The sequence below is a fragment of the Pongo pygmaeus genome, chromosome 4, assembly GCF_028885625.2.
Source record: "Pongo pygmaeus isolate AG05252 chromosome 4, NHGRI_mPonPyg2-v2.0_pri, whole genome shotgun sequence".
Classification (NCBI taxonomy): Eukaryota; Metazoa; Chordata; class Mammalia; order Primates; family Hominidae; genus Pongo; species Pongo pygmaeus.
The window spans coordinates 185,240,001-185,260,343 of NC_072377.2; the positions used below are offsets into that span (position 1 = coordinate 185,240,001).

The window sequence follows — 20,343 nt, forward strand, 5'->3', positions numbered from 1 at the left end:
TTTTAAAAATTTTCCTTAGAGATAGGGGTCTCCCTTTGTTGCCCAGGCTGGTCTTGAGCTCCTGGCCTCAAGCAGTCCTCCCGCGTTAGCCTCCCAAAGTGCTGGGATTACAGACATAAGCCAACTTACTCAGCCCAGATTGGCTTCTTTAACTTATTTATTTCATTTTTATAGATTTAGGAGGTATAAGTACAGTTTTCTTTTTTATATTTTAACAATCTGTTTATTATTTATTTATCCCTCCATAGAACCACCACTCACACCAAGGAGATTATTAGGAGTGGGTCACCACTTGGGGCCTGGACTCTGAAATCTAAGGCTTCCTCCTCCCTCACTTTATGGCTTAGGTGGCGGCATGGTTCAGGCAAAACTGGTGTCTCCTTTTGGATACTGCAGAAGCAGGACCTAAGCATACCAATAAAGGTGGCCACACCCATCAGGGTTGATTGGCAGGCTGGAAGACAATATTCTCCCAATGAAGGCACTTTTACCTCTATAGGGAGGTGGGAATTGGTTGGTTGGAAGTGTTGTTATTGGGACAGGGAAGAGTTATTTCCATGGAAAACTTATTTGCAGGTTACAGAGAGAAATGAGGGGAGTTTGCCTACACTGGGCCATCTGTGGGGCCAGTGGGGGCTGCTGTATATCTTTGCTACTGAAAGGGGAAGGTTGACATAGGCATTAAAGCCAAAGAGGCTAACCTTAGCAATTAGGCCCAGTACCCCTGCGATGATTTTGGAGTGGTTTCCTTTCTCAACATTGTCGATAATGGAGGTGATTAGGTAGAGGATCCATGCTAAGAGGGTTTGGAAGAAATGACTCCAGGGCCAATTGGTGAATGGTATTTTGGTGTGCAGATCACACACGTAGCTGACAAAATAGCAGCAAGGATCATTTCAGCCACCAACAGGGAGGAATACTCTGGTGTGGAGGCACTTGAAGTAGATCAGGATCACCAGGCACAATGTAATCTTAGCAAACCTGGAGGATTCCCTTTTGGGTGCATAAGAAGTTGGCCTCAGCAGTGGGGGTCCGAGAGGCACTCGGAATCCACAATGGCATGGGCCGGAGTCCCTAGGGATGCAGAAGATGTGCTCACTTGTTCGTGGGGTGGAGGACACTGCACACCCAGCCATCTGGCCTCAGCAGCGGGGGTCCGAGAGGCACTCGGAATCCACCATGGCATGGGCTGGAGTCCCTGGGGACACAGAAGATGTGCTCATTTGTTCATGGGGTCGAGGACACTGCACACCCAGCCATCTGGCTAGGAAGGGGGCCCCTGGGGCAGAGAGAGTCACAAGTACAGTTTTCTTACCAGATATATTGTGTAGTGGTAAAATCTGGCCTTTTAGTGAACATTGTACCCAAAAGGTAACTTTTTCATCTTTTTCGCCCTCCCGTGTTTTGGAGTCTTCAGTATCTGTTTTTCCACTCTGTATATGCATGTGTACCCATTGTTTAGCTCCCACTTGTAAGTGAGAACATCGGTGTTTGACTGTTTCTGAGTTGTTTTGCTTAGGATAACGGCCTCTAGTTCTGTCCAGGTTGCTGCACAAGATATGCTTTCATTCTTTTTTATAGCTGAGTAGTATTCCTTGGTGTATATATACACTGCATTTTCTTTATCCAGTCATCCATTGTTGGACACTTAGGTTGAGGCCATATCTTTGCTATTGTGAATAGTGCTACAATACACGAGTGCAGGTCATCCTTTTGACGTGATGATTTCTTTCCCTTTGGGGATACCCAGTAGTGGGACTGCTGGATAGAATGGTAGTTGTATTTGTAGTTCTATGAGAAATCGCCATACTGTTTTCCATACAGGTTGTACTAATTTACATTCCCACCAACAACGTTTAAGCGTTCCTTTTTCTTCACATCCTTGCCAGCATCTGTTGTTTTTGACTTTCTAATAGTAGCTTTTCTGAGTGGTGTAAGATGGTATTTCATTGTGGTTTTAATTTGCATTTCTCTGATGATTATTGACGTTGAGCATTTTTTTCATATTTGTTGGCAATTTGTATGTCTTTTGAAAAATATCGTTTCATGTTCTTTGCCCACTTATTAGGGTTGGTTTGTTTGTTTTTTTTTTTTTTGACGGAGTCTTGCTCTGTCGCCCAGGCTGGAGTGCGGTGGCGCCATCTCAGCTCACTGCAAGCTCTGCCTCCCACGTTCACGCCATTCTCTTGCCTCAGCCTCCCGAGTAGCTGGGACTACAGGCACCCGTCACCACACCCGGCTAATTTTTTGTATTTTTTTTAAGTAAAAATGGGGTTTCACCATGTTGGCCAGGATGGTCTCGATCTCCTGACCTTGTGATCCACCTGCCTTGGCCTCCCAAAGTGCTGGGATTACAGGTACGAGCCACCGCGCCCGGCCTAGGGTTTTTTTTTTTTTCATGTTGAGTTGAGTTCCTGGTAGATTCTGTATAGTAACCCTTTGTCAGATGCGTAGTTGTCAATATTTTCTCTCATGCTGTAGACTGTTAATTATCATTATTATTATTTTTGCTGTGCAGAAACTTCTTAATGTAATTAAGTCCCATTTATCTATTTGTTTTGAGATAAGATATCATTGTTCTGTGGCCCAGGCTGGATGGAGTAGTGTAATCTCAAACTCCTGAGCTCTAGTGATCCTCCTGCCTCAGCCTCCTGAGTAGCTGGGACTACAGTTGCACACAACCATGCCTGGCTTTTTTGTTTTGTTTTGTTTTGGAGACAGGATCTCACTTTGTCACCCAGGCTGTAGTGCAGTGATGCCATCTCGGCTCACTGCAGCCTCGACCTCCTGGGTTCAAGTGATCGTCCTGCCTCAGCCCCTCAAGTAGCTGGGACTACAGTGCATGCCACCATGCCCAGCTAAAGGCGAATTTTTATATTTCAGTTTTTTGTAGAGACAGGTCTTGTGTTGCCCAGCTTGGTCTCTAACTCCTGGCCTCAAGTGATCTTCCTGTCTTAACTTTACAAAACACTGGGATAACAGGCATGAGCCACTGTGCCCAGCCAGCTTCTTTAACTTAGTAATAGACATTTATGTTTTCTCTGTGTCTTTTCATGGTTTGATAGCTCATTCCTTTTTAGCACTGAGTAATATTCCATTGTCTGGATGTACCAGTTTATTTACCCACTCACCTACTGAAGGACATCTTGGCTGCCTCCAAGTTTTGGCAATTTTGGTAAAGCTACTATAAACATCTGTGTGCAGTTCTTTGTGTGGACATAAGTTTTCAGCTCCTTTGGGTAAATACCAAGGAGGCATGATTGCTGGATTATATGGGAATAGTGTGTTTAGTTTTGCCAAAAAGTACCAAACTGTATTCTAAAGTGGCTGTATCATTTTGCCCTCCTACCAGCACATCCTTTTCAGGATTTGGTGGTGTTAGTGTTTTGGATTTTTTGCCATCCTGATAGGTGTGTAGCAGTATCTCATTGTTTTAATTTGCGATTCTCTAATGACATGTATATTGGCCATCTTTTCATATGCTTTTTTGCCATGGGTATATCTGCTTTGGTTAGGTGTCTGTTCAAATCTTTTGCCCATTTTTAAATTGGGATGTTTTCCTATTGTTCAGTTTTAAGAGTTTTTTTTTTTAAACTTATTTTTTAAAAAATGCGGATATGTCTTTTGCAAAAATATCTCCCAGTCTGTGGGTTGTCTTACTCTTTTGACAGTGTCTTTCACAGGGCTTAAGTGGTGAATTTAAATGGGACTTTGATTGGGATTCTGTTTAGTCTGTGTATCAAATTAGGAAGAACATCTTGACAGTATTGTGTCTTCATATCTGTGAACATGGAATATCTCCATTTATTTAGTTCTTTGATTTCTTCAGAATTTTGTAGTTTTCCTCATATATAATTTGTAAATATTTTGTTAGATTTATTCCTATTTCTTTCTCTTTTTTTTTTTTCTGTTTTTTGGTGTAAATGGTGTATTTTTAATTCTGAATTCCATTTGTTCATTGCCGGTATATAAGAAAGTGACTAACTTCAGATCTTTTAAGTATTCGCTTATTTGTGATTTAAATAAGTCTTAAGGCTGGGTGCAGTGTCCCACACCAGACCCAGCACTTTGGGAGGCCAGTGTGGGTGGATTATACAGTAGACCAGCCCGGGCAACATGGTGGAACATCTTTTTTTTTTTTTTTTTTGAGACAGAGTCTCACTCTGTTGCCCAGGCTGGAGTGCAGTGGCTGGATCTCCACATATTGTAAGCTCTGCCTCCTGGGTTCAAGCTATTGTCCTGCCTCAGCCTCCCAAGTAGCTGGGACTACAGGTGCACGCCACAACTCCCGGCTAATTTTTTGTATTTTTTAGTAGAGACAGGGTTTCACCGTCTTAGCCAGGATGTCTTGATCTCCTGACCTTGTGATCTGCCCGCCTGGGCCTCCCAAAGTGCTGGGATTACAGGCGTGAGCCACCTCACCTGGCCGGAATATCACCTTTATTAAAAAATACAAGAATTAATGTAATTAATTCTCATTTAATCCCTTCTTAGGCCATGCGCGGTGGCTCATGCCTGTAATCCTAGCACTTTGGGAGACTAAGGGAGGCCGATTGCCTGAGCTCAGGAGTTGAGACCAGCCTGGGCAACACAGTGAAACCCCGTCTCTACTAAAATACAAAAAAAATTTGCCAGGCATAGTGGCGTGCACCTGTAGTCCTAGCTAGTCAGGTGGCCTAGGCAGGAGAATTGCTTGAACCCGGGAGGCGGTGGTTGCAGTAAGCCAAGATTACACCAGCCTGAGCGACAGAGCGAGACTCTGTCTCAAAGAAAGATTATATATATATATATATACATACATACAAAAAAATTAGCCAGGTGTGGTAGTGTGCAACTGTGGTCCCAGCTACTCAGGAGGCTGAGGTGGGAGGATTACTTTACTTTAGCCCAGGAAGTGGAGGTTACAGTGAGCTGAGATCGCACCACTGTACTCCAGCCTGGGTGACAGAATGAGACCCTGTCTCAAAAGAAAAAAAAATTGTCTGGGTACGGTGGCTCACGACTATAATCCCAACACTTTGGGAGGCCAAGGCAGGCGGATAACAAGGTCAAGAGATGGAGACCATTCTGGCCAACATGGTGAAACCCCATCTGTACTAAAAATACAAAAATGAGCTGAGTGTGGTGGCGTGTGCCTGTAGTCCTTGCTACTCGGGAGGCTGAGGCAGGAGAATTTCTTGAACCTGGGAGGCAGTGGTTGCAGTGAGCTGAGATCATGCCACTGCACTCTAGCCTAGCGACAGAGCGAGACTCCATCTCAAAAAAAAAAAAAAAAAAAATCAGCCAAGCAGGAGGATTACTTGGACTCAGGAGTTTGAAAGCACCCTGGGCAAGATGGCAGGGCCCCAGGGTGAGACCCTATCTCTTTTAAAAAAAAAAAAAAATACTGCATTTCCTGCTCCTTAAAAGTATTTTTTTTGTAGTTATTCATTATTAGGCTCCTTGTAGTTTAGTTTTCCTTTACTGAGCTTTTCTAAATTTTTTGTTCTTTTCTTGCTTCTATCATTTTTTTAAATATCTTTCACCTTGTTTTGAAATACTAGGTAATAGTTTTTTGGGCATGTTTGGAGTATGCTTTTATAGGAACTTCTTAAAATAATTTTTATGGGATTTGACTTCAGTACTTTTTCTGTTCTTTTTTTTTTTTTTTTTTTTTTTTTTTTTTTTTTTTTTTTTGAGACGGAGTCTTGTTCTGTCACCCAGGCTGGAGTGCAGTGGCTCGATCTCAGCTCACTGCAAGCTCCGCCTCCCAGGTTCACGCCATTCTCCTGCCTCAGCCTCATGATCCGCCCACCTCGGCCTCCCAAAGTGCTGGGATTACAGGCGTGAGCCACCGCTCCTGGCCTGTTCATTTTCATTTGAATTCAGTTTTTCTAAACTCAGAAGGAGTTGTGACTCGGTAGTTTTACTAATGTCTGTGCTCCCTTTTCTGTAGTTTTCAGAATGTTCACAACTGTGGGAACTTGCTTTCTGAGACTTTCTGGTTCTGTTCCTCTCTCTCATTTTTATCTTTTTCCTTCATCTTTTTTATTCCTATCCTACTAATTTTAATTCCATTTTTGGAGTTTTTTCTCAGTGTGGGGCCTTGGCTGGTCAGTTCCGAGAGTCCCTGGGGCAGAGACTGTTGTACTCTTCCGTTTTAGACTTACTGTGGACACTCTGTACTCACTTGTTACTCATTGGAACTCTATCCCCCCTTGGTTGTAGCGATGTTCTGAAATTGGTGATTTCCAGTGTATACCAGTGGGTTTCCCTTTTTTTTAGTTCCATTAAACACATTTACATTTAATGCAGTTATTGATATGATTAGGGTCAAATAAGTAATATTGTACCATTTCACTTACAAAAGTCTTACAACAATATACAGGCAGTCTCCGACTCACGATGGTTTGCCTTTTGATAGTATGAAAGTGTTGTGTATTCAGTAGAGACCGTAATTGGAGTACCCATATGACCATTCTATTTTTCACTTTCACTACAGTATTCAGTCATTACATGAGATATTCAATACTTGATTAAAAACAGGCTTAGTATTAGATGATTCTGCCCAAATGTAGGCTAATGTAAATATTCTGAGCACATTTAAGGTAGATTAGGTTGAGTTACGATGTTTGGTAGGTTAAGTATATTAAATACATTTTCGACATTTTAAACTTAACGATGTTTTTATTGGGCCCTAACCCCATTGTAAGTTGAGGCTCACCTGTATTTCTGTTTCTCCTCTCCTGGCCTCTATGCTATTGTAGTCGTGTGTGTTATTTCTGCATATGGTGCAAGTCTCAAAATACATTGTTATTTTACTTTAAACACTCAAGTAACAGGAAAATTGGTTAGTATTTTTCCGTATACTTAGCATTTCCAATGTTTTTCATTTCTTTCTAGTGCAAGTTTCTGTAATTTTCCTTCTGACAAAAAGACTTATAATGGGGTCTGCCAGTGATTTTTTGTTTTTGTTTATTTTTTGTATTTTAGGTTTTATGTCTGGAAAAGCCTTTCTGTTGACCTATTTTTGAAAGAGGTTTTTGCTGAGCATAGAAATCTAGATTGACAGTTCATATCTTTCAGTACTTTATTTTCTTTCTTCTTTTTAAATTAAGAATTTTTTTTTTAAGATGGAATCTCACTCTCTTGCCCAGGCTGGAGTGCAATGGCACACTCTCAGCTCACTGCAACCTCCGCCTCCCTGGTTGAAGTGATTCTCCTGCCTCAGCCTCCTGAGTAGCTGGGATTACAGGTGCGCACCACCACATCCAGCTAATTTTTTTATTTTTAGTAGACACGGGGTTTCACCATGTTGGCCAGGCTGGTCTCGAATTCCTGACCTCGTGGTCCGCCCGCCATGGCTTCCCGAAGTGCTGGGATTACAGGCATGAACCACCACAACTGGCCAAGAAAATTTTTTTTTTTTTTTTTTTTTTTTTGAGACAGAGTTTTACTCTGTTGCCCAGGCTAGAGTGCAGTGGCGCAATCTCAGCTCACTGCAAGCTCCGCCTCCCGGATTCACAGCATTCTCCTGCCTCAGCCTCCCAAGTAGCTGGGACTAACAGGCACCTGCCACCACGCCCTGCTAATTTTTTGTATTTTTAGTAAAGATGGGGTTTCACCTTGTTAGCCAGGATGGTCTCGATCTCCTGACCTCATGATACACCCACCTCAGCCTCTCAATGTGCTGAGATGACAGGCGTGAGCCACCGTGCCTGGCCAGAGAAATTTTTTTTTTGGTATTTGTTTTTTTGTTTTTTTTTTGAGATGGAGTCTTGCTCTGTCTCCCAGGCTGGAGTGCAGTGGCGCAATCTCAGCTCACTGCAAGCTCCGCCTCCTGGGTTCACGCCATTCTCCTGCCTCAGCCTCCCGAGTAGCTGGGACTACAGGTGCCCACCACCACGCCTGGCTAAATTTTTTGTAATTTTGGTAGAGACGGGGTTTCACTGTGTTAGCCAGGATGGCATCGATCTCCTGACCTTGTGGTACACCCACCTCGGCCTCCCAAAGTGCTGTGATGACAGGCGTGAGCCAACGCGCCCGGCCTGAACTCTGATTTTTTAAACAAAAATGAAGTACCACGTTTTGAAATTTGCTTTTTTTGCTTCATTTGTTGTGAACATATTTCCACATCAGTGTATATAACTATTTCATTCTAAAAGAGAATGGCTAAGGAATATTACATGAATGAAACATAATTAAGTATGCGCTATTAATGATCATTTATATTTCTGATTTTTCCCAACAATATATATCTTAGCATACCTGAACAAGTGTTTTCATAAGGTAAATCACAAATTGTGGAATTGATGGGGCAAAGAACACTCAGGTTTAAAATTTTAGTAGATATTACCAGATTGGCTTCAAAATAGTTGCATGTTTCCCAAAATGAAAGAATGTGTCTGTTTCCCCCCTCTTGTCAATATTGGATATTAGTCTTTTTTATTTTGCTATCGTAAACATTTTTTTATTACTATGAAGATTTGTTTTTAATATGACTTTTTTTTTTTTTTTTAAAGATGGAGTCTTGGCTCTGTTGCCCAGGCTGGAGTGCAGTGGCGTGATCTCAGCTCACTGCAAGCTCCACCTCCCAGGTTCATGCCATTCTTCTGCCTCAGCCTCCCAAGTAGCTGGGACTACAGGCACCCGCCACCACACCTGGCTAATTTTTTGTATTTTTAGTAGAGACGGGGTTTCACCGTGTTAGCCAGGATGGTCTCGATCTCCTGACCTCGTGATCCACCCGCCTCGACCTCCTAAAGTGCTGGGAGTACAGGTGTGAGCCACCGCACCTGGCCATGACTTTGTTTTTTAAGTGACCTATTCTTATCCATTGTTCATTTTCCTGTTGATTTCTTTGTTTTCTTTTCTCTCATTATACAACTCACAGGAAATCATGAGGGCAGGGACATGCTATTATTTACCATTCTATCCCCATACCAGCATGGTGGATACTGAAAATTGACTGAATAATGGTTAGCTTCCATATACGTTGGTGTCTTCACCATATAGAAAGAAGTTTTACATTTTAATGAATTCAAACCTGACAACTGTTTTCATATTTGAATTCTAGGATTTGAGTTATGCTGAGAACTATTCTGTTTCATTTCTTTCCTGGTTTTTTGGTACTTAGAAATTTATTCCAGAATTGTGTGTGTATGGTAGGCATCCAAGTTCTCCTTGTCTTCCTGCCTCATGTATGATTTATTCTTTTACTTGGCTTTTTTCCTTTCCCGTATTCCCAGACTTTGTGGTTTTCTTTCTGGCTACCTTCTACCTTCTTGAAATGTCAGCTTATTTTTCTGGCAGATAGAATTATGATCACCCTCTGTGGGAAAATGAGCTATACAAATTGGCAGCCTTTTAAAATGAACCACCATAAATCCGTAGAAGTTGTATGTCTCCATTCAGGAGCTCTATTTGCTTCTTTAGGAATACCCTTCCCTCTCTTGAGTGAAGAGGGCAAAGACACAGAAAACGTAGTAGGGAACCAGGCGCAGTAGCTCACGCCTATAGTTCCAGCTACTTGGGAAGCTGAAGAAGGAGGATCACGTGAGCCTAGGAGTTAAAGGCTGCAGTGAGCTATGAGCAAGCACACCACTGCATTCCAGCCTGGGTGACAGAATGAGACCCTGTCTCAATAAAACAACAAATTGTTTTATATTAAATGCCTTATTCATATTGAATATCAGCTATGTGTTTTCAGTTTTATGAATGGAAAATTAAGTAAATTTTGTTCTACAAATAGCTTGTGGTGTGGTGTCTGTTCTGTTTATAGCAAAGTAAGGGAAATACCTTCTTGGATTAAGATAGATTTTATTATACAGTTTTACTGAAGTATAGTTGACATTCAAAATTGGCATGTATAAAGTGAATAATGTGTATATTTTGACTGTGTACACCTGTGAAACCATCACCACAATCAAGAATGATCATATTCATCGATCCTGAAAGTTTGTGATCCTTCCTTCCCCACCTCTCCTGTTTCTCCATTCCTTCCCCTATTTCTAAGCAACCGCTGTTCTGCTTTCTAGAACCATAGATTAGTGTGCATTTTGTGGAATTTTTGTATAAATGATGTTATACAGTATGTACACTTATTTCTTTTTTTCATGCAAATGGACACCTTGCATTTTTTTTGTTGTTTTTGGTGATTTTGGTCTGCTCTTATCCTCTATACTTATTCTGTAGTTCATCCATAGTGTTTTGTTGGTTTTTAGTAGTTCATTCTTTTTTATTACTGAGTGGTAGTCCATTGTATGGCTACGCCAGCATTTGTTTATTTGTTCTCCTGTTGAACACACTAGGGTTGTTTCCAATATTTGACTATTACAAATAAAGCTGCCGTGAACATTCCCCTTTGTGTGGGCATAACTTTTATTTCCTAAAAAATGGAATTGATCATATGGTAAGTATGTTTAACTTTTTAAAAAACTGAATCTGGTTTGCAAAGATGTCTTGTTTTATATTCCTACTAGATGTCTTTGATCCATGCCCTCACCAACACAAGTCTTAAATTTAGCCATTCTTCTGGCTATGTAGTGCTATCTCAGAGTGGTTTAAATTTGCATGTCCCTAATGACTCCCAATTTTGAGCATCTTTTCATGTGATTATTTGCCATCTGTTTATATCTTCTTTGGTGAAGTGTCTGTTAGATCTTTAACTCGGTTTGAAAATTATGTTTTATTTCTTTCTCTTTTTTATAGACAGAGTCTTGCTTGGCTAATTTTGTATTTTTAGTAGAGATGGGGGTTTCACCATATTGGCCAGGCTGGTCTTGAACCCCTGACCTTCAGTGATCTGCCTGTCTCGGCCACCCAAAGTGCCGGGATTACAGGCATGAGCCACTGCACCTGGCCCCTCTTTTTCTGTCTCTGTCACTCTTTCTCTTTCTCTCCTTTTTTTCTTTCTTTCTTCCTTTCTCACTCTCTTTCTTTTTCTTTTCTTTTTTTCTTTTGACATGGGGTCTTGCTTTGTCACCCAGGGTGGAGTACAGTGGCACAGCCTTAGCTAACTATGACCTTGAACTCCTGCGCTCAAGTGATCCTCCCACCTCAGCCTCCCGAGTAGCTTGGAATTATGGGTGTGTGCCACCGTGTCTGGCTAATTTTAATTTTTGTAGAGACTGAAATCAGCCTAGGCAACATAGTGAGACCCAAACTCCTGGCCTCACATGATCCTCCCGCCTCCACATCCCAAAGTGCTAGGATTAAAGGCGTGAGCCACCGTGCCCTGCTTTGTTTTCTTAATATTGAATTTTGAGAGTTTTATATAATAAGCCCTGAAATTAGGTAATATTAGCCCTATAGCTGTGTTCTTTTTCAACATTGTTTAGATGTTTTCTTTTTTTTGTTTTTTTTTTTGTTTTTTGAGATGGAGTCTTGCTCTGTTGCCCAGGCTGGAGTGCAGTGGCACGATCTCGGCTCACTGCAAGCTCCGCCTCCCCGGTTCGCCACTCTTCTGCCTTAGCCTCCCGAGTAGCTGGGACTACAGGCGCCCACCACCACGCCAGGCCAATTTTTTGTATTGTTAGTAGAGATGGAGTTTCACCATGTTAGCCAGGATGGTCTGGATGGTCTTGATCTCCTGACCTCGTGATCCACCTACCTCGGCCTCCCATAGTGCTGGGGTTACAGGTGTGAGCCACCATGCCCAGCCTCAACATTGTTTAGATGTTTTCTAAGTCCTTTGAATTTCCGTATGAATTTTAGGATCGGTTTACAAATTTCAAGCTTGTTGGCATTTTTGGGGGAATTGTGTGTGAATTCTGTAGACCAGTTTGGGGAGAGCTAACCTCTTAATGATACTGAGTTTTCTCACCTGTGAACCCCATGTATCTCTTCATTTATTTTGGACATCCTTACTTTCTCTTAGCATTGTTTTGTAGTTTTGACTGTACGTTTTTTTTGTCAGATTTATCTCTTAAGTATTCATAATTTTGATGATGTTGTAAATTGTGTCATTTTAAATTTCAATTTCTGATTGTTCATTGCTAGTATACAGAAATATACTTTTTTTATATTGATTTTGTATCCTATGACCTTGCTAAATTTTCTTATTAGTGACATTTTTGTAAATACCATAGGATTAGTTGCATAAATATGTACATAAATAATAAAGACAGTTTTACTTCTGCCTTCCAAGTCCTTTATTTTTCTTGCTTTATCGTGCTGGCTAGAACCTCCAGTATAATGCTTAATGGGTATAGTGAGAGTGGACATTCTTTCTTTGCTTCTCAGGAGGAAACCATTCATTCCTTTACCAATAAACTTTTTGTAGATGTCCTTTATCAAGGTTAAGAAGTTCTATTTTTATTTATTTATTTATTATTATTTTTTTGAGGTGGAGTTTTGTTCTTGTTGCCCAGGCTAGAGTGCAATGGCACGATCTTGGCTCACTGCAGCCTCCACCTCCCAGGTTCAAGGGATTCTCCTGCCTCAGCTTCCCGAGTAATTGGAACTACAGGCGTGCCCCACCACGCCTGGCTGAATTTTTGTATTTTTAGTAGAGATGGGGTTTTACCATGTTGGCCAGGCTGGTCTTGAAAGAATTAATAGTTCTTTTTTTGAGTGGGCTTTGGTAGCCTCTGTGTATGAAATTGTCCATTTCATGTAGTTTGTTGTATTTATTGGAATAATGTTCAAAATATTTTTATAATCTTTTAATAATGTATCAAGTTATAAGTTACCTATAGGAGACTTCACCCTTCTTAGTGTATGGTTATAGAAGTTTTGGCAAACCTACAGTTGTGTAACTAGCACTAAAATCAAGATAGAAGCCAGGCCCAGTGGCTCACACCTGTAATCCTATCACTTCGGGAGGCTGAGGCAAGCAGATCACCTGAGCTCAGGAGTTCGAGACCACTCTGGACAACACAGTAAAACCCTGCCTCTACTAAAATACAAAAGAATTAGCCAGCATAGCAGCGTGCTCCTGTAGTCCCAGCTACTCGGGAGGCTGAGGCAGGAGAATTGCTTGAACCCGGAGATGGAGGTTACAGTGAGCTGAGATCACACCACCGTACTCCAGCTTGGGCAACAGAGGGAGACTCTGTCTCAAAAAAATAAAAGTAAAAGGATGGAGAATGGTTCTGTTGCCCCTAGTCCCACTCACTAGGGAGGCTGAGGTGGGAGTATCCCTTAAGCCTGGGAGTTCAAGTGCAGCCTGGTCAACACTGTGAGACCTTGTCTATATTTAAAACAAAAAAAAAAAAGTTCTGTTGTTCCCCCAAATCTCTAGTGACAGTAGTCAGCCTCCTTCCTTCACCCAGAGCCTCTGATCTTTTTTCTGTTCTTATAGTTTTTTTCTTTGTAAGAATGCCATATATAGCATAATAGAGTATGTAGCCTTTTACATTTCGTACAAGCTGTATGAGTGAGTAGTTCATTATTCAGTAGCAATTCAGTGTCTTCATGTATCATTATGTGATCATTTCCCAGTTGAAGAATTTTCTTTGAGTTGTTTACTGTTTCTGGAAATCATGCATGAAGCCACTGTAAACATTTGAACAGATTTTTTATGACCTATATCTTTTTAATACTTAAAAATATATAGTGTTTTTGATCTTTCATTCCAGATCATAGTAATTTATGTCTTTTCTCTTTTTCTCCTGATCAGTCTGGCTGGAGGTTTATCAGTTTTACTCTGCCTCTCAAAGAACTGGCTTTGTTTCTCCTGATCAGTCTGGCTAGAGGTTTATTAGTTTTACTCTGCCTCTCAAAGAACCGGCTTTGGGGTTTTTGGATTAGTCAGTGTTCCCTTACATATTTCATTGACCTCTGCTCTTAGGCTTGTCTCCTTTCTTCTGCTTAGTTTGCATTTAAATGTTTTCCCCCAGTTTGTTAAGATAGAAGTCATTGATTTGAGGCTTTACTTCTTTTCTAGTGTGGTATAAATTTTCTTGTAAGTACTGCTTTAGCTACATCCCACAAAATTTGATGTCTTTTTTTGTTTTCATTTTCATTCAGTTCAAAATACTTCTGATTACCCTTTTGATTTCTTCTGACCAGGGAGTTATTTAATTTCCAATATTTGGCTATTCTCCAGATATCTTTGTTGATTTCTAATTTAATTCCAGCATATTTTTGTCAGAAAACATACTGTTTGATATTTTAATCTTTTAATTTTTCAGTTTGTTTAATGGCCCAGCATGTGATTTGTCATGGTAAATATTCTTTGTGTACTTGGAAAGAATGTGTATTCTGGCCGGGTGCAGTGGCTCACACCTGTAATCCCAGCACCTTGGGAGGCCGAGGTGGGTGTACCACAAGGTCAGGAGTTTGAGACCAGCCTGGCCAATATGGTGAAACCCAGTCTCTAATAAAAATACAAAAATTAGCAGGGCATAGTTGTGGGTGCCTGTAATCCCAGCTACTCAGGAGGCTGAGGCAGGAGAATCCCTTGAACCCAGGAGGTGGAGGACATAGTGAGCCAAGTGTATTCTACTGTTATTGGGTAAAGTATTATAGAAATATTAATGAGGTCAAGTTTGTTGATAGTTTTGTTCAGGTCTTCTATATCCCTTCTGATTTTCTTGTTAATTGAGAGGTTCTGAAGTCTCTGTGGGTTTGTCTGTTTCTTCCTGCAGTTCTATCGTGTTTTGCTCATATTTTGTTACTAGTTGCATAAACATTTAGGATTGTATGTCCTTTTGATGAGTTGACTCATTTATTATTATGACTCATCATTATGAAGTGTGACCTCTTTCTCCCTGGGAATGTTCTTTGCTCTAAAATCTACTATGTTATTAGTATAGCCGTTTCTTTTTTTTTTTTTTTTTTTGATTAGTATTAGCATTATGTATATTTATTCATACTCAGATTCTATTTGTCTTTATATTTGAAGTATATTTCTTGCAGGCAGTGCAGAATTTGGTCTTTTTTAAAAATGCAAATTGGCAACCCATTTTATTTGGGTTGTTTCCACCATTTGATTTTTTTTGTTTGGTTTTGGTTTGGTTTGGTTTGGTTTTTTTTTTTGAGACGGAGTCTGGCTCTGTCACCCAGGCTGGAGTGCAGTCGTGCAGTCTCAGCTCACTGCAAGCTCCACCTCCCGGGTTCACGCCATTCTGCTGCCTCAGCCTCCCAAGTAGCTGGGACCACAGGTGCCCGCCACCTTGCTCGGCTAATTTTTTGTATTTTTAGTAGAGATGGGGTTTCACCATGTTGGCCAGGATGGTCTCGATGTCCTGACCTCATGATCCACCCACCTCGGCCTCCCAAAGTGCTGGGATTACAGGCGTGAGCCACAGCACCCAGCCCAACCATTTGATTTTAATGTGGTTATTCCTATGGTTAGATTTAAAATTCACCATCTTGCTATTTTTTAATTCATATCATTTATTCTTTGTTCTATTTTTTCTTCACTCTCTTGTTTTGAAATAATAAAGCTATTTTTTCTTCACTGTCTTGTTTTGAAATAATAGAGCTTTTTTTTTAATCATTCCATTTTACCTCCTTTGTTTGACTTTTTTGGCTATAACTCTTCGATTTATTAGTTAGGGTTTATGGTGTCTTTTACTTATCACAGTGTGCTGTCAAGTACTAGTACACCTCTTTACATGCAGATAATAACCCAACAGTACGCTTTTGTTTCCTCCTCCCATCCATTATTTCTTTGTGATGTGTCACTTCTGCATATGTCATAACACCCACGGTATCTTATTTCTAATATTGCTTTAAGTAGTCAATTACATTTTAAATAGATATAGAGAAAATAATCTCATATATACCCATGTATTCACTGTTTCTAGTGTTCATTTCTGTTAATGTAGATTTCCATCTGGTATTTTATTTCTTCTGCTTAAAGAATTTTCTCTAATTTCCTATCAGGTAGATCAACTGGCAATGAATCATTTCACCTTTTCTATACAGGTTGAGTATCGCTTAACTAGAATATCCCTTGGGATCAAAAGTGATTTGGATTTCAGATTTTTTTTTTTTGAATGTTTACATATATGTATGTGATGAGATATCTTGGGGTTGGAACCCAAGTCTAAAACTTGAAATTCATTTATGGTTCATATATACTTTATACAAATAGCCTGAAGGTAATTTATTCAATATTTTAAATTTTGTGCATGAAACCAAGTTTATGTACATTGAACCATCAGAAAGCAAGGAAGTCACTATTTCATGTCATTGTTCAAAAATGCAGGTTTTGAAGCATTTTGGATTAGGGTTGTTCAAGCTTTGTCAGAAGTTAATTTGCCTTCATTTTTGGAAGCTATTTTTGGTAATTTGCTAGGTTGACAGGATTTTTTTTTTCCTTACAATACATTAAAGTTTTTACTCCTGGCCAGGCGCTGTGGCTCACGCCTGTAATCCCAGCACTTTGGGAGGCCAAAGCAGGCAAATCACCTGAGGTCAGGTGCTCGAGACCAGCCTGGCCAACATGGTGAAACCCCATCTCTACTAAAAATATGAAACTTAGCTGGGCATGGTGGTGTGTGCCTGTAATCCCAGCTACCCAGGAGGCTGAGGCAGGAGAATCGCTGGAACCTGGGAGGCGGAGGCTGCAGTGAGCTGAGATCGCGCCACTGCACTCCAACCTGGGCAACAGAGTGAGACTCCATCAAAAAAAAAAAAAAAAAAAAAAAAGATTTTGCTCCTCTGTCAGTCTCCCTTATTGTTTACAGCTGGGAGTCTGCTGCATTTTATCTTTGCTCCTCCTATGTGAAATGTTTTTCCCCTCCTCTGGTGGCTTTTCAGATTTTCTCTTTTAAGCCATTTGATTAAGATGTACTTGTAATTTTCTTTTCTTTTTATGAAATTTTCATACGTTTGGGTTCATGGAGTTGTTTGTTTGTTTTGAGCTGGAGTCTCACTCTCGCCCAGACTGGAGTGCAGTGGCGCCAGCTCAGCCTACTGCAACCTCCACCTCCCGGGTTTAAGCGATTCTCCTGCCTCAGCCTCCCTAGAAGCTGGGATTACAGGCGCCCACCACGCCCACCAGCATACCCAGCTAATTTTTGTATTTTTAGCAGAGATAGGGTTTCACCGTGTTGGCCAGGCTGGTCTTGAACTCCTGACTTCAGGTGATCTGCCCGCCTCAGCTTCCCAAAGTGCTGGGATTACAGGCATGAGCCACCGCATCCTGCCCTCATTAAGCTTTTTGTATCTGTGAGTTTAGAGTTTTCATCAAACATAGACATTTTCTGTTGTTTTTTCTCTTGTGTAACACCTTGATATACAATTCACACACTGTACAGTTCACCCATTTAAAGTGCCAGTTGAGTGGGTTTTGTATATTCACAGAGTTGTGCCACATTTGCCACAATCAGAACATTTCATCATCCCCAAAATGAGCCCTGTACCCATTAGCAGTCCTTCCTCTGACATTTAGGAACAAAATCTAGCCTCAGTTCTGTGTGAACTTGGGGGTTGCTGCCTCCACAATCCTTTCAGGTGTTTTTTTCCCTCTGGCTCAGGTAGCTTCTCACATGCATGTGCCGATCAATACCCTGTTGACAACCTGAGCCAGGGCGTGGGGGCCCCATCAGATCTCCAGACTTCTCTCTGTTCTCTTCTCTTCTCTCTGATGTTCTGCCGCTTGATTTCTAATCACCTTGGCTTCCCTGGACTTCCTGTCTCTGGAACTCAGGGAGGATCACTGTCCTCTACCTGGGATTCCCCTCCTTGGGCTGCCTCCTGTAAGTGCTGTCCAAGGAGTAAGCTGAGACAGTTATAGGGTCTACCCTGTTTGTTTCCCACCCTTCAGGAATGACTCTCCTGCATTGGTTGGTGTCTCATCTTAGAAATTTGCTGATCCATGTATATTATCTGCTATGATGGTTGTCACAGGTGGCATGGTAGATTTAGTTCCTGTTACTCTATGTTGGTAAGAAGTCTCAAGGTTGCGTTTTCTTCAGCCAATAGAAAATTAATCAGTTCTGAAAGACTGGTATGTTTTTATTACATTTGTTTCATTCTCTCTCAGATTAGATCCTGAACCAGTAAGGAGATTATGGGGAACATTCTTAGATTGTAGAAACCATTGACAATTTATCAAAGTGTCAAAGTACAGATTTACTATTGCATTGAAAGGTTTTATCATTCTGTTCTTAGTCACTGAATCTTGTGCCTACTACTATTTGATTATAAAGGTCTGACTTACTATCTGAAGTGTTTCTGGGCAAGTGTTTTTACTTGTTACCATATAATATAAACGCTGCTTAGCCATGTGGTTCTTCGTGCAGTTATCACTAGGATACTCTGTTCTTAAAACTCAACTAACCTAAGAGTACCTTGTGTTCCTTTTTGTTTTTAAGCAAAATTCTTGTTTTCTGGAGATATGAACAGCCTCTGAGATAGTAGCATTTGTGTTATTTTACATAAGTCCAAACCAGTCATGATGTTCAGATATTGGATTTGTCATTACTGTAAATTAATCACATTTCCCTTTCATATCTGAGATCATTTTAAAGGATAAATTCGGCTGGGCGCGGTGGCTCACGCCTGTAATCCCAGCACTTGTGGAGGCCAAGGCGGGCAGATCATGAGGTCAGGAGATCGAGACCATCCTGGTTAACACCGTGAAACCCTGTCTCTACTAAAAATAGAAAAAAATTAGCCGGGCATGGTGGCGGGTACCTATAATCCCAGCTACTCGGGAGGCTGAGGCAGGAGAATGGCGTGAACCCGGGAGGCGGAACTTGCAGTGAGCCGAGATCGTGCCACTGCACTCCAGCCTGGGCAAGAGCGAGACTCCGTTTCAAAAAAAAAAAAAAGGATAAATTCTTTTTGTGCTCCTAAAAATAAAGATGCAATCTAAGTAGTATTGGTACATTAACTTTTTATTTTAACCTGCTAAGTGAGGAACTTATAACTTAATCATAGCAATGAATTGTAGAATAGGTAAGATTTCCTGTTAACCCCTTCTTACAAGTTTTTGGATAATAATTTAAGTTACTCATAAAAACATCTAAATGTTACTGAATCTACAGAACAAATTGTAGAGAAAACTGTATAATCCGTTCCTGTATTTTTTTCTCTTACAGGAAAAGTAAGAAGCTTAAGTGCATCTTTGTGGTCACTAACTCACCTGACAGCTTTGCATTTGAGTGACAATTCCCTGTCCCGAATTCCTTCAGACATTGCCAAGCTTCACAATCTGGTGTATTTGGACCTGTCATCTAATAAAATTCGTAGCTTACCTGCAGAACTCGGAAACATGGTATCACTCAGGTATGCAGATTCAACTTAATACATGCTAGCTATATGACCCCTAAAACAAAATATAGGTCAGGCGCAGTGGCTCATGCCTGTAATCCTAGTGTTTTGGGAGGCTGCGGGAGGATCATGAGGTCAGGAGATCGAGACCATCCTGGCTAACACGGTGAAACCCCATCTCTACTAAAAATACAAAAAATTAGCTGGGCATGGTGGCAGGCGCCTGTAGTCCCAGCTACTCAGGAAGCTGAGGCAGGAGAACGGTGTGAACCCAGGAGGTGGAGCTTGCAGTGAGCCGAGATCACACCACTGCACTATAGCCTGGGTGACAGAGCGAGAGTCCGTCTCAAAAAAAAAAAATAAAACTAAAAAAAAAAAAAAATTTGTTGTGTTAGGAAACAAAACTGTTCATTTAATGGTATTTGAATAAAAGGAAACATAACTGTCCTTTATAACTTTATGGTTTTGTTTTTTGGGAAAATTGAATGTCAGCTAATAATAAGTAGATCATTGGCTGAATTTTTAAATTACTGTATTTTGTGTAATAGACTTTATTTTTGAATGAAAAAGTTTGGACAGAGACGGGGTAGACTGCAAGGGACTTAGGTTATCCCACATACTTCCTCATGACAAACAGGGCACCATACCGTGCTTAACACAGGGTCCAGGAAACCACTGCCAATTGGTGAAACCTTTTTTGCCATCCCAGGGCTTGTATGTTTAATAGTAGTAAAGCCTGGACTTGAAAGAGCTAGAATTAATGATTAAATTTGGAGGCCTGTAGCATGAAATACATAGCATTTGGATTCACATGTGTAAGTTCAGGTTGGAATCTTAACTTTGCCATTTACGAGTTGTGTGATCTTGGACAACCTTCTTGACCCAGGATAAAAGATATTTGAGATAATGGGTAAAAAAACACTAGTACCTTGCCTGGCATATACTGTATTTTAAGAAATGGTAATTGCAGGTTGCATGCGGTGGTTCATGTCTGTAATCCCAGTACTTTGAGGGGCTGAGGTGGGCTGATTGCTTGAGCCCAGGTGTTTCAGACCAGTCTGGTCAACATAGTGAGAACCTGGTCTCTACAAAAAAAAAATCCCCAAATAATTAGCTGGGCTTCGTGGCATGCACCTGTAGTCCCTGCTACTCGGGAGGCTGAGGTGGAGGGATGGCTTGATCCCAGGAGGT

The 20,343-nt window shown here is 40.9% G+C and overlaps 1 protein-coding gene across 8 annotated transcripts in view; it reads left to right on the plus strand.

The window, feature by feature from the left end:
• Positions 1-20,343, plus strand: part of CNOT6 (CCR4-NOT transcription complex subunit 6) — an 81,914-nt gene that overhangs the window by 34,408 nt on the left and 27,163 nt on the right. For all 8 annotated transcript variants that reach the window (XM_063665408.1, XM_063665407.1, XM_063665411.1 and 5 more), the window contains one exon: positions 18,981-19,167. In XM_063665408.1, coding sequence (XP_063521478.1) covers positions 18,981-19,167 — 187 coding nt within the window. The remainder of the gene's footprint in view (positions 1-18,980; positions 19,168-20,343) is intronic.